The 22,465-nt window shown below is 40.6% G+C and overlaps 4 protein-coding genes across 12 annotated transcripts in view; 2 read left to right on the top strand and 2 right to left on the bottom strand.

The window, feature by feature from the left end:
* The window catches only part of LOC122870099 (toll-like receptor 13), a 30,027-nt gene extending 14,032 nt beyond the window's left edge, over window positions 1–15,995 (top strand). Inside the window, exons 3-8 of one of the 6 annotated variants that reach the window (XM_044183867.1) lie at window positions 7,916–7,980; window positions 9,214–9,300; window positions 9,480–9,563; window positions 11,644–14,208; window positions 15,492–15,609; window positions 15,699–15,995. In XM_044183867.1, coding sequence (XP_044039802.1) covers window positions 11,727–14,208; window positions 15,492–15,609; window positions 15,699–15,945 — 2,847 coding nt within the window. In that variant the 5' untranslated portion in view covers window positions 7,916–7,980; window positions 9,214–9,300; window positions 9,480–9,563; window positions 11,644–11,726 and the 3' untranslated portion in view covers window positions 15,946–15,995. Of the gene's footprint in view, window positions 1–7,915; window positions 8,307–9,213; window positions 9,301–9,479; window positions 9,564–10,044; window positions 14,209–15,491; window positions 15,610–15,698 lie in introns of those variants that run through there. The other 5 variants (XM_044183868.1, XM_044183870.1, XM_044183871.1 and 2 more) reach the window with 5 other exon arrangements.
* Window positions 1–22,465, bottom strand: part of LOC122870258 (low affinity immunoglobulin gamma Fc region receptor III-like) — a 1,099,642-nt gene that overhangs the window by 212,930 nt on the left and 864,247 nt on the right. The gene's annotated exons all lie outside the window — the stretch shown is intronic.
* On the bottom strand, window positions 1,461–8,037 carry LOC122870091 (G protein-regulated inducer of neurite outgrowth 1-like). The gene is made up of 3 exons (XM_044183837.1): window positions 7,908–8,037; window positions 5,203–6,966; window positions 1,461–3,244 (listed from the first exon to the last, which is right to left on the bottom strand). Exons 2-3 carry the CDS (start codon window positions 6,926–6,928, stop codon window positions 1,935–1,937), a joined length of 3,036 nt encoding a protein of 1,011 aa, XP_044039772.1. The 5' UTR covers window positions 6,929–6,966; window positions 7,908–8,037; the 3' UTR covers window positions 1,461–1,934.
* Window positions 17,910–22,465, top strand: part of LOC122870184 (protein phosphatase methylesterase 1-like) — a 15,221-nt gene continuing 10,665 nt past the window's right edge. For 3 of the 4 annotated variants that reach the window (XR_006376508.1, XR_006376507.1, XM_044184140.1), the window contains exons 1-3: window positions 17,910–20,595; window positions 21,828–22,017; window positions 22,104–22,161. Coding sequence is in view for 2 of the 4 variants with exons in the window: in XM_044184140.1 (XP_044040075.1) it covers window positions 20,567–20,595; window positions 21,828–22,017; window positions 22,104–22,161 (277 nt within the window). In the remaining 2 variants the exon portion in view is untranslated. The remainder of the gene's footprint in view (window positions 20,596–21,827; window positions 22,018–22,103; window positions 22,162–22,465) is intronic. The other variant, XM_044184141.1, reaches the window with a different exon arrangement.

Raw genomic sequence — 22,465 nt, 5'->3', positions numbered from 1 at the left:
CTTAGGGTGAATGAGTTTCTGTCTTAAAGTGTTGCCTGGTTTAAAGAAAACAGGGACATCGTGCTGTCTAAAGATCCTTTGTAGTTTTTCAGACAGTCCAGATACATAAGGAATGGAGACACCGTTCCTTCTTGGTTCAGTTACACTTTTGTCCTGTTTTTTGGCTCTTTTAACTTTATTGATAGCCCAAGTAGGATAACCACAGGCTGAGAGAGCATTCTGGACATGCCTTCAGGATGGGAGCCAAAACGTCTTGATTCTGAAAACAGTGTCCAGATGACTACGACTGAAACCTTTTCTACGATAATATGGCACCAAACAAACCAAAATACAATAAAGCAGAAGTGTTTCATCACCTGTCAGTAGAATCTACAGTATGAATTAATGTCTAGTCACAAGTGTAATGACCTGGGAGGACAGGAAGGAAAGAAAAGGAAAAGACAAAGAAAGAATTGGAAAGGAAACAAAGGAAAGAAATGAATGGAAAAGAAGGAAAAGGGAAAGAAAGGTTGGAAAGGACAAGAAATGAAAATATGGGAAAGGAAAGGGGATAGAGGAAGTGACTTTCCATCTGAGAAATTTGCAGAAAACAATTCACCTCTTTCACTCACGGCTTCTTGAGTGGTTTGTGCAGCGTTACGTAAAAAAGGAAGGGGATGAAATATTTACCGCCAGTGAAGAGTTGAGAGCTGCTGTCCTCTCCGCTCCACTTCAAAAACTAGAAGTACTCAGAAACTAAAGTATTACTGACTCTCACACTGCTGAACCACCACTGCCTGAAATGAAAAAAGTACTGCTGGGTACAAGTGACTATTTTTTTTACCTGTACTAATACTGCAACATATCGTCCTCCAACATGACTGTAAGGAGCAGTACTGGTTATAAACTGCAGTGCCAGCAGTAAAAGAACAGGCAGTGGTAGTTATGTACTACAAGTAGTAATGATGGCAGCAGCAACTGTAGTACTACTAGCAGTAACAGTAGTAAAAGTAACATTAGTAGTAGTAGTATTTGTACTACTTTTGATAAACAGTGGAATGCAGCGGTAGTAGTACTATTTTCTCAGAAAATACAAGTATACTGACATGATTTTAGCAATGTTGCCGACAGATTGTATAAATAATATTGTGATGAGAAGGCAAACAAAGATCAGCTTCAGTCCTTGAAATATCAGAAACAACATTTTGGCTTATTTCATCTTGAAATGAGAAGTCCTAAATCAATCTCATGTCTGTCTGTTAAATATGGAGCTGGAGCAGGGGGGCAGTTAGCCTAGCTTAGCATAAAGACTAGAAACAGGGGGAAACAGCTAGCAAAAATATGTGTTTTTGCTTAGCTAAGCTAATCGCCATTAGGCGGAATTAATAAAATGTGGAACAATATTTTTAAATACATTTATGTATTTTTGTAATCTCAATAAATTGTTTGTAATAATGTTAATATTAATTTTTAATTTAATTTCCATTAAAAAATATTAGTAATAGCAGCTGCTAACCCCGTTTATGAAAAAAATCTATAAGAATCTCACACAATGTGTCTTATGCTGTTGTCGCATGAAAACTTGCAACACCAACTTGGTAATTTTAATGTTTTTACTTTAATTATAGAGAATAAATGGTGCTCTGTCGTTGACAAACGTCTTCCACATTTGATCCTGTCAGACCCTTTAAAAACAAAGAATAATGATGACAATCAACCTAAAAATATAACAGTCACCATTAAATTCTGTTTGAAATAATTACATTTTAAATCAGACAAACAACCTGACCTTTGACCCCAAACCTCTGGTGAAATACATGCAGACCTGTCAGACATCAAGTGTTAAACTACACATATGAAGAGGTAAGTGCTGTAAACAGTTAGATGTGCCCTATCTCCATACAGATGCGTTTTAAAGTCTGGTGTAAGTAGGATTTTAACTCTCTGGACTAGTCTCAGTCTGCCACAGCGGGCGCCTTCCTGCAGCATCCCAGAATCCCTCCTCTTGTCTTCTTCCTCTTCTTCATCTTGTACCCTCTGAAGCTGCTGTTGGAGCAGATGGACTTCCTCAGAGTCAGGATGTGTTTCTCCTGCTCCTGAATCTTTGACTCCAGGTGGGACTGAATCGCCGTGCCCAGGCACTCCAGGTCGACCGAGGCGCCGTACACCTCCCACGTCATCCCCTGTTTGTCCCACGCCACCTCCTGTGGTTTCACCGGCTCTTCCCTTTCCTCTTTCTCCTCGTTTTGGTCCCTTGCTACTTTGTCATCCTCTTCCTCCTCGTCCTCCCAGATGCTCTCAGCGCTCACGTCTCTGTCTTGATTTTGTCCGAGTCGTAGCTCTGACATTAGGGCGGGGCTCTGCTGGAAGCTGTATGTACGCAGAGAGGCGGGAAGGGAACTAGCCCTGTCAGTCACGACAGAGGGAAGCACCGTTTGGCTGCGTAACTCGATGTCTATCTTGCAGACATGCTGGAAAGGCGGCTGGCCAGCGGGGACGCAGCACAGTGACGGGACCGTCTGCGAGGTCAAACTACCTAACTGACAACTGGGAGAGCCAATCAGAGATGAGGTGGGAGCTCCTCTGTGCAGGCTGGAGCTGGTGGAAGCCGAGCGTTCGACCACCTCCACCTCCACTTGGACGCCCACCTCTCTCCGCTCCCCTCCCCGCAGATGGAGCCTCTCACTGGGGTCGGTCATGGTCGCTGTCTCTCTTACTCTCTTGGAGCTCGCTGGATGAGGAAGAGGATTGAGGGGAGATGAGGTAGAGAGAGAAGAAGAACTCCCTAGACCATCTTTCTGTTTACCCCTCTCCTTTGTACTCTCTATATCCGTTGCCCTTGACAATGGGAGGTTGCTAGCAGTGGTGATGGCATTTGCGTTTCCCAGCTGACTTGGTTTGCTCAGTGGGGTTCTTGGCATCCTCCTATCTCCTGGCGACCACCCTGCATTGTCAGTCACATCTACCCCTCGCACAGCCCCCCGGGATACCACCAGTCCTCCTACAGCTGTCACTTTGGTCTCCGGCGGTTTCAAATGTTCCTCCTCGTCGGCAGCACCTGTTTTCGCCGATGACTTGGTGACAGAGTCACCTGACACCCTAGTGACACCCTGAGTTAGACTGGCAATATGTGGAGTGATGCTGGGGTTCGTTTCCACAGCAACAGAATCAACTGCTGCAGGCTCTGGTGCGTATCCTCCCCGCATTGTCAAGGCAACAGTAGTTCTGGTTTTGGGGCTGGAGGTGGCCAGAGGAGCCAGCAGGCCTGAAATCACACCAGACACAAATGTTCGCAAATAGACTGACTGGCAGGCTATGGGCACAGTTTATTCTGCTTATTCTACATTTCGTTTAGTCTTTCCTGTAATTCTCTCAATAACTCTTGATGTCTTTCTTAGTCTGTATTTTGTGATCAACATAAGAGAAACCAAAATCTTTTGGCCTGGATTTAAGATGGTTTGTATTTACACTATATACTTAATTAACCCATCCTTGATAGCTATTTTATTTTTTCCTCTTTACCCCTACGCTTATCCCCAGTTTGGGGCTGTCATGTGATCTTTATTTTTAGTTTTGAGTCTTTATTATAATTCAACTCATACAAATACATTTTTTGCCAACATAAAGTGTTTGTGGTAATGGCCGCACTCAAGGATATTTTATTAAAGGCTATACTCCAGCACTGCACTACCATAAAGTTGGGAGACCTGTGAGAGACAGATTAAAAAATAATGGTCAAAATCAAAGTAGTAGAGGCCGAGATAAACTAAAATTGGTGGTGGATCGTATACTTTTAAAGGACTGAGTGTGCCATCATTACTACAAAACACTTTCATGTCTATAAATAACATTTTTACCAAACCTTACTGCATCTTTGAAAACGTGTCCATAATCCTTAAAGACTCTTCTACCTTATCGGTACAAAAAAAATCTTCCCTTGGTTGTTCAGTAAAGTAGAATTTGAACCCATTTCACAAGATGTCTCTTTATTCTTTGACCCAAACAAAGATGGCTACCACACAAACTTGCATTTCATTTCCTGTGCCCATCTTTGTTTGAGTCAGTGGTTCCCAAACCGGTGCTTTGGCACTACTCTGCTTGTGCACTGTTTGTGAAAGTACTGTCAAGTAAATTTAAAGCAGACAGACAATAATCTGTAGACAAGTTCACACATACAAAAAATTAAGTTTTTATCTTGTGACAACCCCTGGGAATACCTGAGCCTGATGTTCCCAGTCTATAAACCCCTGGCTGTTACTAACAGTCTCTTTTTCCTTCCCTGCTGGCACTCGGGTCTGAAAAGTGAAGCCATTGCATAAGTGCGCTAAACCTGCATTCTTTCTAATGGCCAGCAGGGGCGACTCCACTAGTTGCAAAAAGAAGTCAGATTGTATAGAAGTCTATGAGAAAATGACCATTCTTCTCACATGATTTATTACCTCAGTAAACACTTTGCTAATGACTTTATGGTCTCAATCACTAGTTTCAAGTCTTCTTCAAAACAGCCTGATGTTTTGTAAATTATGGTCCCATTTAGAATAAAATAGATGATAAAACAGGGTATGCTTTAAGGCGTGGCTACCTTGTAATTGGCAAGTTGCTACCATGGAGACCTGTCAATCAGGATATCCCTCCCCAGCTCCACCTTCTTCTCCAAATATGATCACTTCTGGTTCAAAAAAACTAAGATGGCGACGGTCAAAATGCCAAACTCAAAGCTTCAAAACAATAGTCCATAAACCAATGGGTGACGTCACGGTGACTATGTCCACTTCTTTTATACAGTCTATGTGCACACCCTACACCACGGATTCCATTGACCTCCACTCTCCATGTGTTTTTTTGCACTTCTGTATTTAATTAATCTCAGTTTGTTTAATAAATTACTTTGTTAAACTTTTGAAAACAGTCTGTCTCCCACTTTGTCATGGCCTTAAGAGCCAGGTTGTTACAATCTGAAAAAGAAAAAGTTTAGAAACCCCTGGTTTTGATCAAGAAATGAGATGCAACACATGAAAAAATATTGATGATGACAACTAAGCAAACTCCATCCACTGATGAAGACCATGAGATGCAGCTGAAAGTGTACCTTGAGTTAAATATTATTTCGTCAAATTGATTACCTTATGGTGTTACCCCAAGACTTTACAAATTAACGGATAATCAACTGATCGCAGTTCTGGATCATTGCAACCACTGATTAGACTCTGTGAATGTAATTACCTGGAGCAGAACCAGGACTCCTCTGGACCTCCCTGTTTGGTCCAGCCGGACTAGAACCAAGACTTTTGCCAGGACCAGACCCAGGACTTCTACTTGCTGACCCAGGTCTGGGAGAGAGCGTCAAGGAGGAAGACAAATCTGCCAGAGCTGACTTTGAACTAGACCGAACTGGTCCAGGCTTAGAAGAATCTGAAGCAGCTTTAGGATCTGGACTGGGTTTAGCACTGGAGCTTGTGGCCTTGAGGTTGTCGTCTTTGGACCCAGACAGGCCAGTTTTGGGATCCAAGTCGTCCTTTGACCCCATGCCAGATTTAGAACCCACTACTGTCTTTGAATCTAGGCCGGTTTTGCTTGCTTTGATTTCAGTTGCAGAATCAAGGCTATCTCCGGAACCCATCCTGGACTTACAATTGGGACTGGCTTTGGAATTGGACCCAGTTTTAGAGTCTAAGCTGTCCTTTGATCCCCAACTGGTTTTGGAAGCAGAATCACTTTTAGAATCCAGGCTATCTTTGGACCCCATTGCAGTTTTGTAGTTGGGACTGGCTTTGGAATCAGAGCCAGTTTTAGAATCCAGACTGTCCTTGGTTGTGGCTTTAGAATTTGAACTGGATTTGGAACTGGTTTTGGATCCAGAACCAACACTTGAATCTTTACTATCAAGATTCTCCTTGGACCCTGGTGCGTTACTGTTTCTAGTCCCAGAAGTTTCCCTATGTGTGGATGGTTTGGGACTTCGAGAACTCAGTTGAGGGGTCTTGGTACTGAGCAGTGCCATTTCAGCCCTCTCATTTTGCGATTTTGATCCTACAGTGGGCGTCTCAGAACTGGGAGTTCTTGAGTCATGTCTGGTCTGCTCATTTGACTTTGTAGTCATGCTTGATGGGTCTGGTTTTTGGGTTTTGGCTGTCATTGTTGGGGTTCGATTGGCCAGTTTTGGACTGATAACATTTGAATCTCCTTTCTGATTGGGGACACTCGGGCTTACGGGAAGGTGAAGCATTTTTGGGGACTGTGTCTCAAGGCTAATTTCTTTTCCATCGTCTTCCCTCCTGTTTCTTTGCATTTTTAGGCTAACTGTTATTTTGTTTGTGGTCTTCTTTGTCAGTTCAGTTGTCAGTGCAATATGTCGTTTGGGGTTTGCGACGCTTGCAGATTCCACTCTCGGTACTTGTGTTTTGACTCTTTCAGTCGTTCTTGGGCTGCTAGCAATTGTCGTTTGTTCCACCCGGTGGGGTTTTGGATTTGCCGCCACGTTGCTGTGTGTGTGCGTCTTGGGGATGAGGGTAGGAGTATGTTTGGGGTTTGGGGATTTCAGCCTTTGCTCCCCTCTGCTGTTCACGGACGCCTCGGCTGTTGGCGAGCGAGACAAGGATGGAATTTTGCTTTTTTGCCGCGATAAATCATCTTTCTCCACAGTGGTTGTTAGGATGCTTGCTGACTTGCCGGTTTCCGTAGTAACTGCCCCTTCTGCCCCAGGTTTCCCACCTCCTTTATTCCCGTCGTCCTTTTTGTTCCCGCCATGCAGCTTCAAGGTCTTTGTGGCTGAGCGGGGGTTTCTCGGCGAAGCCAGATTGAAGTTGAGGTTGAAGTTGGGCTCCACCCCCAAGTTGGCGTTTGGGTCTGTGTTGGCGAGGGCAACTGCAAGCTCTGCCTCCCCTGGAATCGGGGATTCTGATTGGACGACATCCTTCCTGCGTTTAGAAACATTTGGGGAGGTTTCCATGGTGATAGTGTCAGAATTTTCCAATTGAAGGTCAGCACCTGATTGGATGGATGGAAAAAAAACTAATTGTCAATACAAGTCAACTATAATCCCCAAACCATATACCATTCATCAAACCAGAATAAAATGATGAATTGATTTTATTCAAATTAATGAAATGATATTACGTACAAAATGTTTCAACAGCTTGGTATTTATCCATCTGTCATGGTAAAGATATTCTATTCTACCGTCTTATATTATTATAGATGGAATCATTAAAGAAAAAAATGTTACACCTTCGAATATATTTTCCCGGCTGTTAAATATCAACTCAGTTATTGGCAATTCTGTTCTTTCCGACAGCTATTTCCTGTCAAACAGATGAATCCTCTCACGATCCGATTTTGCTCATTTGCTTTCCCCCTGCTGTGCCTGACACATCCACATTCATGACTAGTAAAATGTCAGTAATGTAAAAAATGTTTTTCCTTGTCTGATTTAAGGGTCTAAAGATGAAAGATAACTGTATGATGTGCACATTGTAAAGCCCTTTAAGACAAAATTGTGATGTGGGATAAACAAATAAACCTTATTTGACTTAATGCAGACATCAATTTATTAAAATCCATAAAACTGTGTGGTTTATTTTATAATGTCACAACACATTTATAGCATCAAACTATCTCTAAGTTGATATTTAATTGCAGTTTCCCTTTGGGATTTATCAAGTACATCTATCGATCTAAATCCCGAATGAAATGCCAGCAATACGCCTATTAATTAAAATAACACTACGTCACTATAGGAGTATCATAGGAACGTTTTAGTCATAAACGTATTAATAAAAATCCCACAGGAGAAAAAAAGTACAGTAACTACTTTACAGTAAATACCACAAATCAGCATTAAGTCAGTAAGAGTATTGCAGACAATTCACAACAGGAATATTATAGTTATCTTGAAGTCATTGATTCCCCTCCTCTCTGTCTCTACATACCTATTCAGGGTCCACCAGCGTCAGTCGAAAGAGGCGGAAATCCCATCATGGTGTCTTGACGACCGCCCGCAGAGTAAGAGAGGAAAGATTCAGCTGCTCCCTCACTCGTCCCTCCTCTGTGCTCTACCGGAGGATGCATTTATGAATAAATTAAAAAGAGGAGGAGGGAGAGAGGGAGGAGATCACTATCATGATCGTTCTCTCGCCTCCTCTTCTTCCTCCTCTTCAGTTGTCTCCTTTTTCTCCTCTTCCTTAATCTTCCCTTTTCTTCTGTTTGTCTTCATCGTCTCTCTACTTCTTCTGATTCCTCAGTCCCTCTTCTTCCTCAAACCTTCTCTTGCATCGTCATCATCTTCATACTTCCGCTTTTAAAATTTTTATTTATTTATTTATTTTTTTTTAAACCTCCCCCTCCTTTTTATTCTTGGTCTCACTCTTTTTCCTCTTCCTGTCAATCATCCCGTTGTTCTCCTGCTAATACTTGTTTACTCTTGTTACTCTTTATTCGTATAAAGAATGGGATATTTACAATGCTTACAGCTATTTAAAAAAAAAAAAGGGACTTGAGACATGTTCACACTGACATTAGCGCTGTGTGAAAAATCACAGCATGCTCATTCATTTCAATGAGACCACAGCACTGGCGCCGTCCGGCAAGGTGTTGTACATTCCCGGAAGATTACTTTGAAACATGAACGGGGTATTTAATAAAATGATTGTCTCCGTGATAAGTTTCCACAGTTGATAAATCGTGTCTCGTTGTATTATAAATTATTATCATCATCTGATAAGACCTCAATTCTCGTTGTATGTTCACCATCTTAGTTTAGCGTGTTAGCATGCTAACATTTTCTAATTAGCACTAAACGCAAAGTACAGCTGAGACTGATGGGAATTTCATTAGTTTTGCAGGTATTTGGTCGTAAACCTGTTTGGACAAATTCAAATTTTGACCTGATGGCGGTGCTAGAGGAAAAGTCACAGGATCATCAAAGTTATTAGCATTCACCATGAATGTCTGTTCAAAATTTCATGTCAGTCAATCCAATAGTTGTTGAGATATTTCAGTCACTGCCATCCCTAGAAAAACATTTTCAGTGTGGAACAAAACTATTTCTTTTCCTGATGGTGAATCTATTGCAGCCGTCTGAATTTTTTAAACAAAGAAACACATTAAAAAGGCAGGAACTATTTTTATTATAGGAAATCTAACTACAACTTTTATTTACTTCCTCAATAACCTAATAATTTTTTTGCACACGAGCTTCTTGATGTAGCCTCAATAGTTACACTTCCTCTATTTCAGTTTCCTCAAAAGGTCAAACTTAGAGACACACTGCTCTTTCAGAGTCGCTTTCTGTCATCAAACTGAGGAAAGTTGTGGAAGAGGCTGGTAAGTTTCTGTATGGACCCAAACATCATTTGCAGTCTTAACTTAACAAATGTTGACAGTAAATGTAAAAAAAAAAAAAAAATAAACATTAGCTTCATGTCATGAATGTTAGAGTGTCTGCACATATTTCCATGTCACTCACATATTTAACTCTGTTCTTATTACCTCCCTGATGTCAGGATTGATTTCATCCACCAACAAGTTCGGAGATTGCTTTGGACCTAGAGGATTTTTTTTTTTGGAGAGCATTGTGTGACCTGAAGGTGCGTAAAAGGAAACAGTTTGAAGAAATATTCAGATCCTTTACTTAAGTAAAAGCAGCAATACAGCAATTTAAAAATACGCCATTACAGGGAAAAGTTCTGCATTCAAAAAGTGTTATCAGTACATTTAACTTAAAGTACTCATTATGCAGGAAAAAGCCCCCCATGACTGTTATATCATTATATATTTTATTTCTGATGTATTAATGTGTAAGCAGCATTTTAATCTTGTAGCTGGTCAAGGTGGAGCTACTTTTAACTACTTTATGTACTGTTGGAAAGTTTAATCTGCAACTATGCATTGTATTTTACAAACTATTAATATAATTTAAAATACTTTATGTAAAATATTAATCAGTGAAGTGACTAGAAACTAGCTGTCAAGAACATGAAATTGTGTAAAAAGTACAAGATTTCCCTCTAACGTGTAGTATAAGTATAAAGTAACATGTGGAATTACTCAAGTAAAATAAGTACTTACTGTATCCTCAGTTCTTGAGTAGATATAAATAAAAAGGAACTGACATGCAAAATAGCAAAATCAGGGCAAAGATGAAAATAATAGATTGTTTTTATACAAATTTATTACTATTTACGATGGGACTGAGTTAGCAGCTTGTTGAAGCTCTATCTACACAGGTTTAATGTGTTATAGTAACATACTTTTCACGTTTCACCGGTCCTATTTAAGCAATATTACACTCAAGGGTGTAACTTGTCTCTACTGTCATGCCAATAATAACGTTACAGCTCACCTTCAAGTGTAAGTATTGCTATTAAAATAAGAAAACTTTGCTAGTGTTATCGCCGTTTCCCCTGGAACACACGGGGTCTGACTAATAACTGGAAAACAATCACCGACGTCAGTAGAATCCTATGTAATGAAACCCAGTTTACTACTCCAGCAAGTAGGCCGACCCTTAGCAACGACCTAGCAACAAAGACGATTTCTAGTCCCTGTTGAGTTAGCCAGCCAGTATGAGCTAACGCTTTCTAGATATCGTGGGATTCCCCAAACTGAATAAATACCACACATATAAAAACAAAACTGCCTTGCTAGCTAAATCTTGTTGTAACTAAGATATGTGCTGAAAAACTAATTTTTCCACGGACAGATTTAGCTGCTACGTCCGCGAACTTCAGATGTATTTTTAAGCTAGCAGCGCCGTGTCACCGACTCACCGGCGCAGGAGTTTCCAATAACTCCAGAGCGCTGTAAAGTCCAAAAGTCAAAATGTATCGAAAAAACATAGACGTAATAATTCCAAAATTCAAACATGTTTTATCTAACGAAATATTCCGCTTCAATCCATGTTTGTTGGCGTTTAACCTTTTTTTTTTTTTTTTTTTTTTTAAAAAACAACACAAAAACCGTTGGCTCCCCAGGCTCGCAGCGCACACCTGGCGGAGTAATATTTTTTTAGTGATGAGCAGGTGTGCTCACATTCTAAATGTCTAGTTGACCAATCAGATTGCTTGGTCGGAACTACTTGTATAATTGCTGTTCTGTTCCATCTAAAGAAATTATAGAAAAACTTATTCTTGCTGTTAGCCAGTTTTATTTAACCATACCCCTTTTTTTTTTTTTTTAAACCGAAAATAAATGCACCTGGGCAGAGGCCATTTTAGCTTTGGTAGTCTGAACACAGAGTCTACAGCCATGCTAGCAGCTCTGTGAGGCTGTATTTAGACACAATGGCGATTTGAGCTAAATGCTAACATCAGCATGTTAACATGCTCACAATGCCATGCTGATGTTAAGCAGCAGGTATAATGTTTACCATGTTCCCCATCTTAGTTTAGTACTAATTAGCAAATGTTGGCATGCTAAACACAAAGTACAGCTTAAGTATTGTACAAATCGTAATTTTGACCTTATGATGGCGCTAGATGTAAAGTCTGGGGAACAACAAGTCTGGAACATGGATGTCTAAACCAGGTTTCATGGATATCCGTCTGATTGCTATATTTCACTCAAAACCACAAATTGTCAACCTCAGCCCTGATCGACCAAAATTGCCATCCCTAGCATGATTACAAATGCACCGTAATGTTTTATTTCTTCTTTCATCCTCCTCAGATGTGCAGCGTTGAACAAAAATATTCTCCACCTCCAAGTTACTCAAGAAAGTGAACAAAACAGTGCTGCTCCCAGAGATCAACATGCAAGCTATAAGAAGTTGGCCTCTGTTGCTCGTCTGTCTTCTGTCTTGCCTGCTTCGTCATAATCCCCTGCTGGCTTTTTCACTGAAAAACTGTACGATTGCCTATTCTGAAAATGCAAATAATCAGTGGGTTATATGCAAAGAGCGTGACCTCACTGCTATTCCCGATGACATTCCCAGAAATGCGACATCACTAGATCTGAGCCTTAATCAACTTTTAAAGATCACCCGGACAGATTTAAGATGTTTATCAAAGCTCACCGCTGCACAAGTTCAATATAATTTGATTTCACACATTGATGATGGAGCTTTTGCAGACTTGGTAGAGTTAAGGACCCTTATCATGGATCAGAATAAACTCACAAACCTGACAGACGACATGTTTCAAGGACTGTCCAAATTAGTCATGCTGTCTCTGTACAACAACCGTATCTCGTATATCTCCCCTGCGGCCTTTCAGTCCTTGGTCGGCATACGGACAGTAATTCTGGGCGCTAACCTCCTACATCAAATTTCAGACATTGCTCCAATTTTAAAACTACCAACTTTACATGATTTGTTCCTTGGGTATAACAAGTTTACCTCTTTTCAGTCAGACGACCTGCACGTTAACGTCTCAAACCTCAAGTTACTGCGTCTAGGTATGAACCCACTGAGAAAGTTCAGCATTACAAAAGACATCTTTCCTTATCTGCAGTCTCTCGACTTGTCAGAGTGTAGCTGCGACATCGAGTGGGATGTAGCAAACAAGACCTTTCTGAGGAGCCTAACTATTTTGTCCTTTAGCGGAACTTATATTAGCTTTGAGGCGTACAGAGCGATGCTGCGGACCGCTGACTCGCTACAAAAACTTGTGCTGTACGTCATGAAAGAGCGGATAGAGGAAGGCCTCATAGACATCGCCTGCCGAATTCCTTCTCTAAGAACTCTTGATGTATCGATCTGCAAAATTGGCACCATAGATGATAACCTGCTGCGGTCTTGTTCGCAGCTCACTGAGCTCACCTTTTCTGGTAGTGACCTGTCTGAGCTGTCCGAGCATTCACTCAGATCAATGACACAGCTCAGGCTTCTGACATTGAACGGTAACCATCTGTCTAAACCGCCACTTGCACTCAGAGGACTCTCCATACTGGAAATCTTGGATCTAAGCTCCAACTACATCAGTGAGCTCGACTGCCTCGACTTCCTGGATTTGACAAGATTAACAAACCTTAATCTCAACCACAATCGCATTTCAAAACTTCAAGGATGTGTTTTTCAAAACTTAAACAATTTGAAAGTCCTCGATGTTGGAGAAAATGCTTTTTTCACTTTTGAAAATACCTTCAAAGTTAATTTGCGGAAACTAGAATCTTTGATTTTGCACAATAATGGACTCTTAGAGCTCACGCAAGGAGACTTTAGGAATCTGTCTTCCCTCAGTCTTTTGGATTTAGAATCAGACACGTATTACAATGTGTTTGACGGGGCTTTTGAAGGACTCACTAATCTCCAAACTCTTAGTCTTTCACTTGATAATTACAGAAAAGAGCTTTTCAGAGGGCTACCGCAATTAGAAAATCTGACACTACATCTTACCTTTAACTGGAACCAGAGGAGTTCTCAACAAAATGACGAGCCACCTTTCTCAAATTTACCCAATCTGAAGAAGCTTGTTTTCAAAGTCTACGACGCATATAGTGTTGATGTTTCACCAGATCTGCTCAAGGGTCTGAAATCTTTAGAGTGCTTAATGGCTGATCAGTTCTTTATGAAGTCATTGCACCCAGACACATTTAAATACACTCCCCGACTGAAGAGCCTTCAGATAATCCACAGTGATCTGTCAGATTTAACCCCTGAACTGTTTTGGCCAATCCCAAACCTGCAGGCACTCGATCTCTCCAACAATAAATTCAGCTCTTTAGATTTCCTGGCCAGGGCCAAACTGCTGGCTCTCAGCTGGCTGAAACTCAGTGAGAATACATTGTCGGTCATCAATGAGACAGTCTTCCAATCCCTCCCTGCCTTGACATATCTGGACCTGACTGATAACCCTCTAACATGCACATGCTCTAATTCTGGCTTTAACCAATGGGTGCAGAGCAACAACCAGACACAGGTTGTTAATGGCCACCAGTACACTTGTGCCTTTCCTGTGAACCAACAGGGAAACAAGTTCCTGGACTTTGACATCCACTCCTGTTGGATAGACGCTAGCTTCCTCTGCTTCATTTCCAGCACTTGTCTGATTGTGCTTACTCTCCTCGCATCCTTCATCTACCACTTCCTGAGGTGGCACCTAGCCTACGCATACTACCTCTTTCTGGCCTTCCTCTACGATAAGAAGAGGAGAAAGAAGGGCACTCCTCACCACTACGATGCTTTTGTCTCCTACAACATTCACGATGAGGCCTGGGTCTACAGAGAGATGCTTCCAGTGCTGGAAGGAGAGCAAGGCTGGAGACTCTGTCTGCACCACAGAGACTTCGAACCAGGTACAGACGCCCTGTTTGTCTTTAAACTCTTTCTATCAATCTGTCATGAAGCAGCAACAAGGCTTCTAACTACGTAGGCCCTTATCTTTCGATCTTCTCTCTGCTTCCTCTTTCACTGTTGTCTGCAATCCAGTCTTCTTCCTTTCAGAGTTGTATGAAAACGTTGACTGATGCTCTATCTATTTTTAAAGAACCTCCATTCACATGTGACAATTTCACATCCCCTTTAGCACCAATCTGAACTTCACAGTGTTATCGACAGAGAGCGGTTGCTCAGTCCACTTTTTCTGGCAGCTTGTGGCGTTATCGAGCTTTCAGATCGAAAACAGCACTGCCTTTGGTTGATGTGGGTTGTTGCTTCAGGTACAGGCTTACTAGACGCCCAAATACTGTCATTGATCTATAAAACCATGAGACAGGATTTTAGAACTAAAGGTTATCACGACAACAATAATTGCAAGGTAAATTTGCCGGATGACGTTGCGAAAAAGGTTGACCCTGCATTTTCTTTGCACCCCCAAAGTACAAAGAACGTCTCATTGAAAACAATGAGGGGGCTGCAGTTTTTTAATGCAGTGCTTATGTTGGTCTGAACAAGGCCTTAGTGGGCCGCACTCCTTAAAGGACACATTCACAATTTCTTTAAGTCTGTCTTCAAGGCTTCAGATAAATCAAGTATCTTCCAAATTTAGTTTTTTAATATGAAATTCCCTCCGTGCTGAGCTGCAGTGGAAAGATAATAACCCGAAGTGGGAATTTTGTACTTAAAAGACAGAAACTTTGAAAGATTTCAACTTCACTTGTCTAACTACTGGATATTGTCCCCCATCACTCACATCTTTTAATGGCCAGTATGAAAAAGAGGAAGCATTACGACAAGCAAAACCAGTTTGAATGATCATACGGGGCACCTGACTGTTGTTTTAAGACAGATTTGAAAAATTGTGAACCTGTCCTTCAACGTTGTAACGTGAGAGAAGCTGCATCCAGATCTAGGGGCTGAATCCTTCGAGGGACAGAAAGTAGGAAGCAAGGTGCGTTTCTCAGAGGAAATGGTCGTGCTTCAAAGACCAAAACTAATGGTGCGTTCAAAGAGTATCACTATAAATTTGCTTCCTTTTTCATTATTCAAATTAGAGCCGCGTAGAAAATACTACATTACTAAGCAGCTTGCTGGAGGAACTATTTGTGGAAAAAGGAATTTCTTACGATGGCGACATGTTTGATTTCCAGAACATTTATGAAATGACTTGCTTGTCTGAAAGTGGCTGTTGTTTTCATAGGTAAGCCCATCGTAGAAAACATTACAGAGGCCATCTATGGCAGCAGGAAGACCATCTGTGTGATCAGCCGGCACTACCTGCAGAGCGAGTGGTGCTCCAGAGAGATCCAGATGGCCAGGTGGGGGCGCTGCCTCTCTTTCCATACTCTTGATGCTTTTATCTCACTTGTTCCCAAACTGATTCAAGTCCCGTGTGTGGCGTCTGCAGCTTCCGCCTGTTTGATGAGCAGGAGGACGTGTTGATCCTGCTGTTTATGGAGGAAATCCCAGCCCAGCAGCTGTCTCTGTACTACAGAATGAGGAGTGTGGTGAAGAGACGCACCTACCTGAGCTGGCCGCAAGCCGGTCAACACACCGGAGTCTTCTGGCAGAACGTAAGTCGAGCTCTGGACACAGCTGAAAGACCTACTGAGCACGCACACCACCTCACTAGACACCCGAGCTTCATCCAGTGAGGTTTCATTCAGTGGTCTTTGAAATTAAAAACCAGAAATGAGGAAAAAAATCATTACATCATCAATCATTACAAATGAAAAACAAGCTTTTGTTTGTTTAGACTGTAACTAAGAGCAGATATAAATTTAAAAAAGGAGATTTAAAAGGGGAACGATCTACCTGTAAAGGTAATTTAATAGTCATGGGGAGTAAAACACTTGTTTGCCTGTAAAAACTGTTGTATAATGTTTTCTGAGGTTTTGGAGGAGCATCACCCAGGTATCTGGACTACACATTTCAAACAGAAATCCTGCATTACAAACATTACAAAATCTTCTACTACTTTATACTTTTACTCTACTAAAACTCAAATATTGTACTTTTTATTAAACCACTTTTATTTGACAGTTGTAGTTCTGGTCACTTTGCAGATGGAGATTTGACTTAAAATATGATCCAATATTTCACAAACAGCACATATTAAAAGAAAAGTCCATGAAATGAATAGAAATTTTCTTCTTTCCTCTAACATGACCCCTCAGATTTATCCGGTGACCCTTTGCAGGGGTCCGACCCCTAGGTTGGGAACCACTGGACTAAAACTAGCTAACCGGACATAAAGCAGTTAAAACTAGCTAACCGAATATAAATCAGTTAAATCTAGCTAATGTGAGAATTAAAAATTTAAATGAAGGTTGCTTGCCTATTATATTAATACCATGTTAAAACGTTTGTACACACACACACACACACACACACACACACACACACACACACACACACACACACAGGGCATGAGGCTTAACAATTCAAAGTGTTGTCCTGCAGACTTGCTGACTGCAGGGAAAAGTTGATTAGCTGTTGCAACATTTATACAAAGAAACAGGGAGATCAGAAAGAGCATCATGTACTGAGGACAGTATGTGTTGTAATGACCATGAGAGGAGAAGCAGCAGTTTTGGGGAACGAAGCAGAGACTTTAGCAACTCACTAACAGAGGAAGTGTAGGATTCCTCCACCAGGGCGCTGTCTCCACACGAAGGGTGGAGGCTGGACCAGCCTGTGCACCACCGAAGGGAGAGCTAAGTCTAAACCACAGCTGCTCCCCACCTCTGTAGAAACCTATCAGATAGTTGTACATTTTCATTTAAAACTCTGTGCAATGTTAAGAACAGCATTCTTTTTTAGGATGATGGCTGCAGATTAACAGCTTGCTGACTGTGGTTTTCTGAATAGAAGAGATCCTTGTACAAGATATGTTTTGATTCTCCAATGTTTTAATAAATGCCACATTATGGAATAGCTTTTCTCCAGACTTTTCTTTTGCAAATAAACGAACGCGCTGACACTAACCGTATATATAAAGCAGTTAAAACTAGCTAACCGTATATATAAAGCAGTTAAAACTAGCTAACTGTGTATAAAGCAGTTAAAACTAGCTAACCGTATATATAAAGCAGTTAAAACTAGCTAACCGTATATATAAAGCAGTTAAAACTAGCTAACTGTGTATAAAGCAGTTAAAACTAGCTAACTGTGTATAAAGCAGTTAAAACTAGCTAACTGTGTATAAAGCAGTTAAAACTAGCTAACTGGATATAAAGCAGTTAAAACTAGCTAACCGTATATATAAAGCAGTTAAAACTAGCTAACTGTGTATAAAGCAGTTAAAACTAGCTAACTGTGTATAAAGCAGTTAAAACTAGCTAACTGGATATAAAGCAGTTAAAATTAGCTATCTGTTAAAACTAGCTAACCGTGTATAAAGCAGTTAAAACTAGCTAACCGTATATAAAGCAGTTAAAACTAGCTAACTGTATATATAAAGCAGTTAAAACTAGCTAACTGTATATATAAAGCAGTTAAAACTAGCTAACTGTATATAAAGCAGTTAAAACTAGCTAACCGTATATATAAAGCAGTTAAAACTAGCTAACCGTATATATAAAGCAGTTAAAACTAGCTAACCGTATATATAGTTAAAACTAGCTCCACCTCGAGCAGCTACATGCTGCTGTAACATTGATGCATCAGTATTAACAATCTAGTAAAGTAATATGATATTATATCAGCCACAGGGGACATTTTACTGCAGAATTAGTACTTTTCTTTTGATATTTTATGCACATTTTGCTGATGATACTTTTGTACTTTTACTTAAGACTTTGAATGCAGAACTTTTACTTGCAGTCGAGTATTTTTACATTGTGCTATTTGTACCTAAAAAGATCTGAGTACTTCTTCCACCGCTGGAAAGACGTGTGCATTTACCAGGCAAGGAGGGGTCCGACTAAAGACACTATCAACTTGCATTATGGGAAATGTAGATCCAGTGCTTTTGAAGCTAATGCTAGTAACTAAAAGTTCCTAGTGAGTCGATTTTTCAAAATAAAATAAATGAAATTGTATTTTTATTCTTTCTCTGCCAAGTTTTGCTGTTTGGACAATATTGATGCAGCGTGACTGATTATCATGGACAGATATATTGCTAATACGGTCATTTCTAATCAAACTTAATGCTAATTGAAATTCGCGTGCTTGTATTATATACATGTGCTGAATTGTAACACAGAGGTGTGTTTTTCTGAATGACACTTAGTCTCATTTCATTCACCACAACACACTGCTGGTTACCTGGATACTATAGCTGTCTGTCACCGCCACCTGAGGGCTGTTTGTGTCAAAGAGAGAGTATTTTGAATTCTCTCATCAAAAACACAAATACTGGAATTGCAAAACAAACGTGGTGTTTCGAGGGTGAAAACCTCAAGCGAGTACGTTTTTCTCTTTTGAGTAAAAACCCTAAAACAAACGTCTGAAGTTTAGAAAACAGCTTCATCTTTTAATCTGAGACACAACAAACTATGTTGCATCTACAACACATAAAATATCTGAATTTTTTTAGCTTTTGTATCCGCTAATAAAATGATTAACAAACGGTTAACGTCTGCGACAATAAACTACAGTGAGTTTTTTTACTTTTTGTTTACTTTTGCTTGTTTCTCAGGAGAGCAGCAACAAGAAAACGGGCCAAGAAGTAAAGTTTTTTTATTTCTAATTGTATTTTGAGAGAGTTAAATGAATTAAATAAAATTGATGATAGCTTGATTAGATGTTTTGGGGACAGAACCATCGTTAATGTTTTATTTGATTTCATTTAATCCTTTATTTTTAGTTAGTTTTTTAGCTAGTTATTAGCGCTTTTCCTTCTATGACAAGTCAAAATGTTCTCTGTGAGAAATGTCTATTTTCAGCATCCGTCCAAAACCTCATTCAGACACCCAACAACTAATCAAACTGGGTGACAACAGTTGACTTTTCTCACGGGGCGGACATTTTGACTTGCAGGAAAAGGTGTAACTAATAAACTTAAAGATGGCTGGCTGTCCTAAATGGACTGCAGCAATTATTCATGTTTTTATTTTACACTTGAGTTTAAATGTCTGCGTGAGAACGTGAGAGTGGTCTGGCGTTGGAGAGGCTGCTAATTTTGCACATTTTATACGACGGACATTTTGACTTGTCCAACACAGGTGTAACTAGTAGCTTCTAAATGGAAAGTACGTGAGATCGGTCTGCTGATTGGCTAAACTGGGACACACAGAGATTGGCTGTTCAGGTGTAACATCAGTAACGGCTGCCAGATCCAGCGTCCAAGTGTATAATGGCTCACTGACATTGTTTCCTAGAACCCTTAAATTTAAATTTTTCATCATAAATGTAAATTTTTTTTATAATATGAGAAGTTAAAATGTCCACCAATGGTAGCCAACTAACAATGATTCAAAATCTGAAGCGCGGTTTACCTTTTTAATCTCGACCAAAGCCCCCAAATTTTCTTGTTTTACTGGAATAGTTTAAAAGAGAGGTTTTGGTGTTGTTGAGGGATTTCTCGGTGTGCAAGTTGAACAACTGATGAATGGCGATGAGTGGTGTTCGGTTTCTAGCGTGCCCGGTACAGAAAAACACAGTTGCAGGTTGGCGAACACTGGCGAACATTATGACTCGTCATAGTGCGAAGAAGCACAGGTGTAAATAATGACGACGGAGGCTTTTGACTTGTGCGTCCTGGGAAGCCATGTCAGTGAGCCAGTTTACAGGGCTCTGGTACCACTAAATGGTATGCGGCCATTACTGATTCATTGTTATTACACCTTATAAAAGCCTGAGAATGAGCCTTAGATCACAACAAAACCGAAAAGTGAGGTTTTCGGTGTCACGGTGGACCATTAACTACCAGAAACTTCTCCAAAATTCACCAACGGAGGCTGCCGGCAGATTAGTGATGTAACTGAAGCCTCTGCAGATTAGACACATTTAAGAAAGAGACTCTCGACTCTGTCTATCTGCTTGTCTGCCACACCCACTTCAGCTGTTTCAGCCAATGGGACGCTGCGACAGCGATGCTACCTGACAACAGCAGCTGACTAGGTATTGTCCTGGTGTGTTTGTACTTACACCAGCAGGCAGATTTGCTATTTGGTCGATGGACGTGCGACACGGCAGTCAGGAAGAGGAGCAGCTCTTTCTGCTGTATAGCGCTCATTAAGGAAAAGCTGCTTCATTACCTGACGCACACACAAATACACCTGACTGAAGATAACCAGCTGTCGTTCGGACGCCTTCCTGCTAAGACGCAGCATGTGGGAGGAGAACTCTGATACAGAGCAGTAAGTCACCTCTCCAAAACACTGGGAAAACCTTTTTTTTAGCTCACGTTCAGGCAGATTAGAACTGAAACTCAATAAAAAAAATAATTTAAATGCAACTTCATTCAAAAATTTCAGTAACTTCACGCACAGATTCAATTTATACTCAGAAAAAGCTCAAATAAAAGTTGAGTGCATTAACACGTCACTCTTTTAAACTCTAGTTGCACCAGAAATGTAAATAAAAGGCATTCGCATTCAGTTATTCTTGCCAGTATAAGTTAATTAGGCGTTCCTGTAAAATGCTCACATTTACTTTTAATCTCCATTTTTGTTTTTGCACGTAATTTAAAAAGTCTTGTTGTAGGACAAAGTTTTTCACGAGTCCCTGGTGAGTTTATTTCTCAAAAAGGAAGCCAACAACAAATTCAAGTAACTTCTTCCAAACACAGTTAGCTTCTAGCTAACAATAGCAATAGACATATCTCTGTTGCTATTGCGCCAATTTGTGCCATTTGCTCCAACATGTCTGCCAAGCTTCCAATGTAGGAAGATGGCTAGGAGCAACTTTAGCTAATGTATTGCTACTGGTTTTAGAATGAAAAATGCTATATATATATAAAAAAAAAAGTTTTGCTTGCTTCCTACTGAATTGCACATAATATCATGTACAGACCTATAGCAGCTTCTTGAGCTGCCAGTTGCTGGTTTATATGGAGACAGTTGAGTCGTAGTGGCGCGCTTGTGAAATGGTGGAAGTTAAAAGCGTTAAACAGGCTAGCTAAGCAACGTTAGACTGATGTTTAGGATAAACAGGAAGAAGCTACAATTATGGAGCATCACGCTCTGCTACTAACTGGAAAAGTTTAATAACCACTCACAGTTGTGGGTTAGCTAGTTAGCCTAGCTGACACTCCACATTTAGACTAGCCATGCAAGCATTTAGCTAGCTAGGTTAGCGAGCCAGCTGACCTTCCAACATCATGAAAGCCATGTTATTAATCATGTTAAGTGATAAAAGATGTCAGTGTCATGTATTTAATACTTCCTTTTTTCTGCTTTGCCAGTTAGCTAACTAGCGCTCCAATAAACTTCTTTAGAAGCTCTGCCACCGAGAAATGTTTGTAAAACTGATTATCTGCCGGTATGTCCGCGTATTTTCCTGCTAAAAGTATAGAGTTTGTATAGGTAGTATACAGTTTGTATAGGTAGTATACAGTTTGTGTGTTTCTGTGTGTCTACATGTCGACCAGTGAGGTTGGCGGTAAACTAGACTACTCGCCGGTGTCCTGGCGGGAGTATTATGACCAGATGGAGGATGTTAGCGTGGGGCTGGCCGACAGCAGGGACGTCTTCCGGATTTATAAAGCAGGAAGTGACGGACCGCTGCTGGTTCTGCTGCACGGAGGAGGACACTCGGCCCTGTCCTGGGCCGTCTTCACCGTGAGTACCTGCACAGTCAACCAGTTGATTGAATGACGATGGCGGCCACATCCTGAATACCAGCAGCGTGTTTTTCTGTGTTGCAGACAGCCATCGCCAGCAGAGTCACCTGCAGGGTACTTGCCATGGACCTCAGGGGTCACGGTGAGGCAATATAAAGTAAAAAAAAAAAAGGTTTTGGTTATCTTTTGAGTAAACTTCGTCTCCCAAGACAACATCGGGGGAAATACAGATGCAAAGACATATTTATTCAGTTAATTAAATTGTTTTCTGTAAATTATTTTAAAATCTAAAAACAGAATAGATGAAGAGGGTCTCCCTGCTTTAACATTAAATTAACTTTATCAGTCTGGTTTCAGTGGCTCAGTGTTGCGTTTTAGCGCTTTTATATTTTTAGCTGCGCTTATGATGCCGGTTGCGTTATTGTGAGAATTTGTTCTCTGTTAAG

Source organism: Siniperca chuatsi, linkage group LG22 (genome assembly GCF_020085105.1).
Source record: "Siniperca chuatsi isolate FFG_IHB_CAS linkage group LG22, ASM2008510v1, whole genome shotgun sequence".
NCBI lineage: Eukaryota > Metazoa > Chordata > Actinopteri > Centrarchiformes > Sinipercidae > Siniperca > Siniperca chuatsi.
The sequence above is the reverse complement of the archived record's forward strand: the minus strand, read 5'-3'. Positions and strand labels throughout refer to the sequence as shown.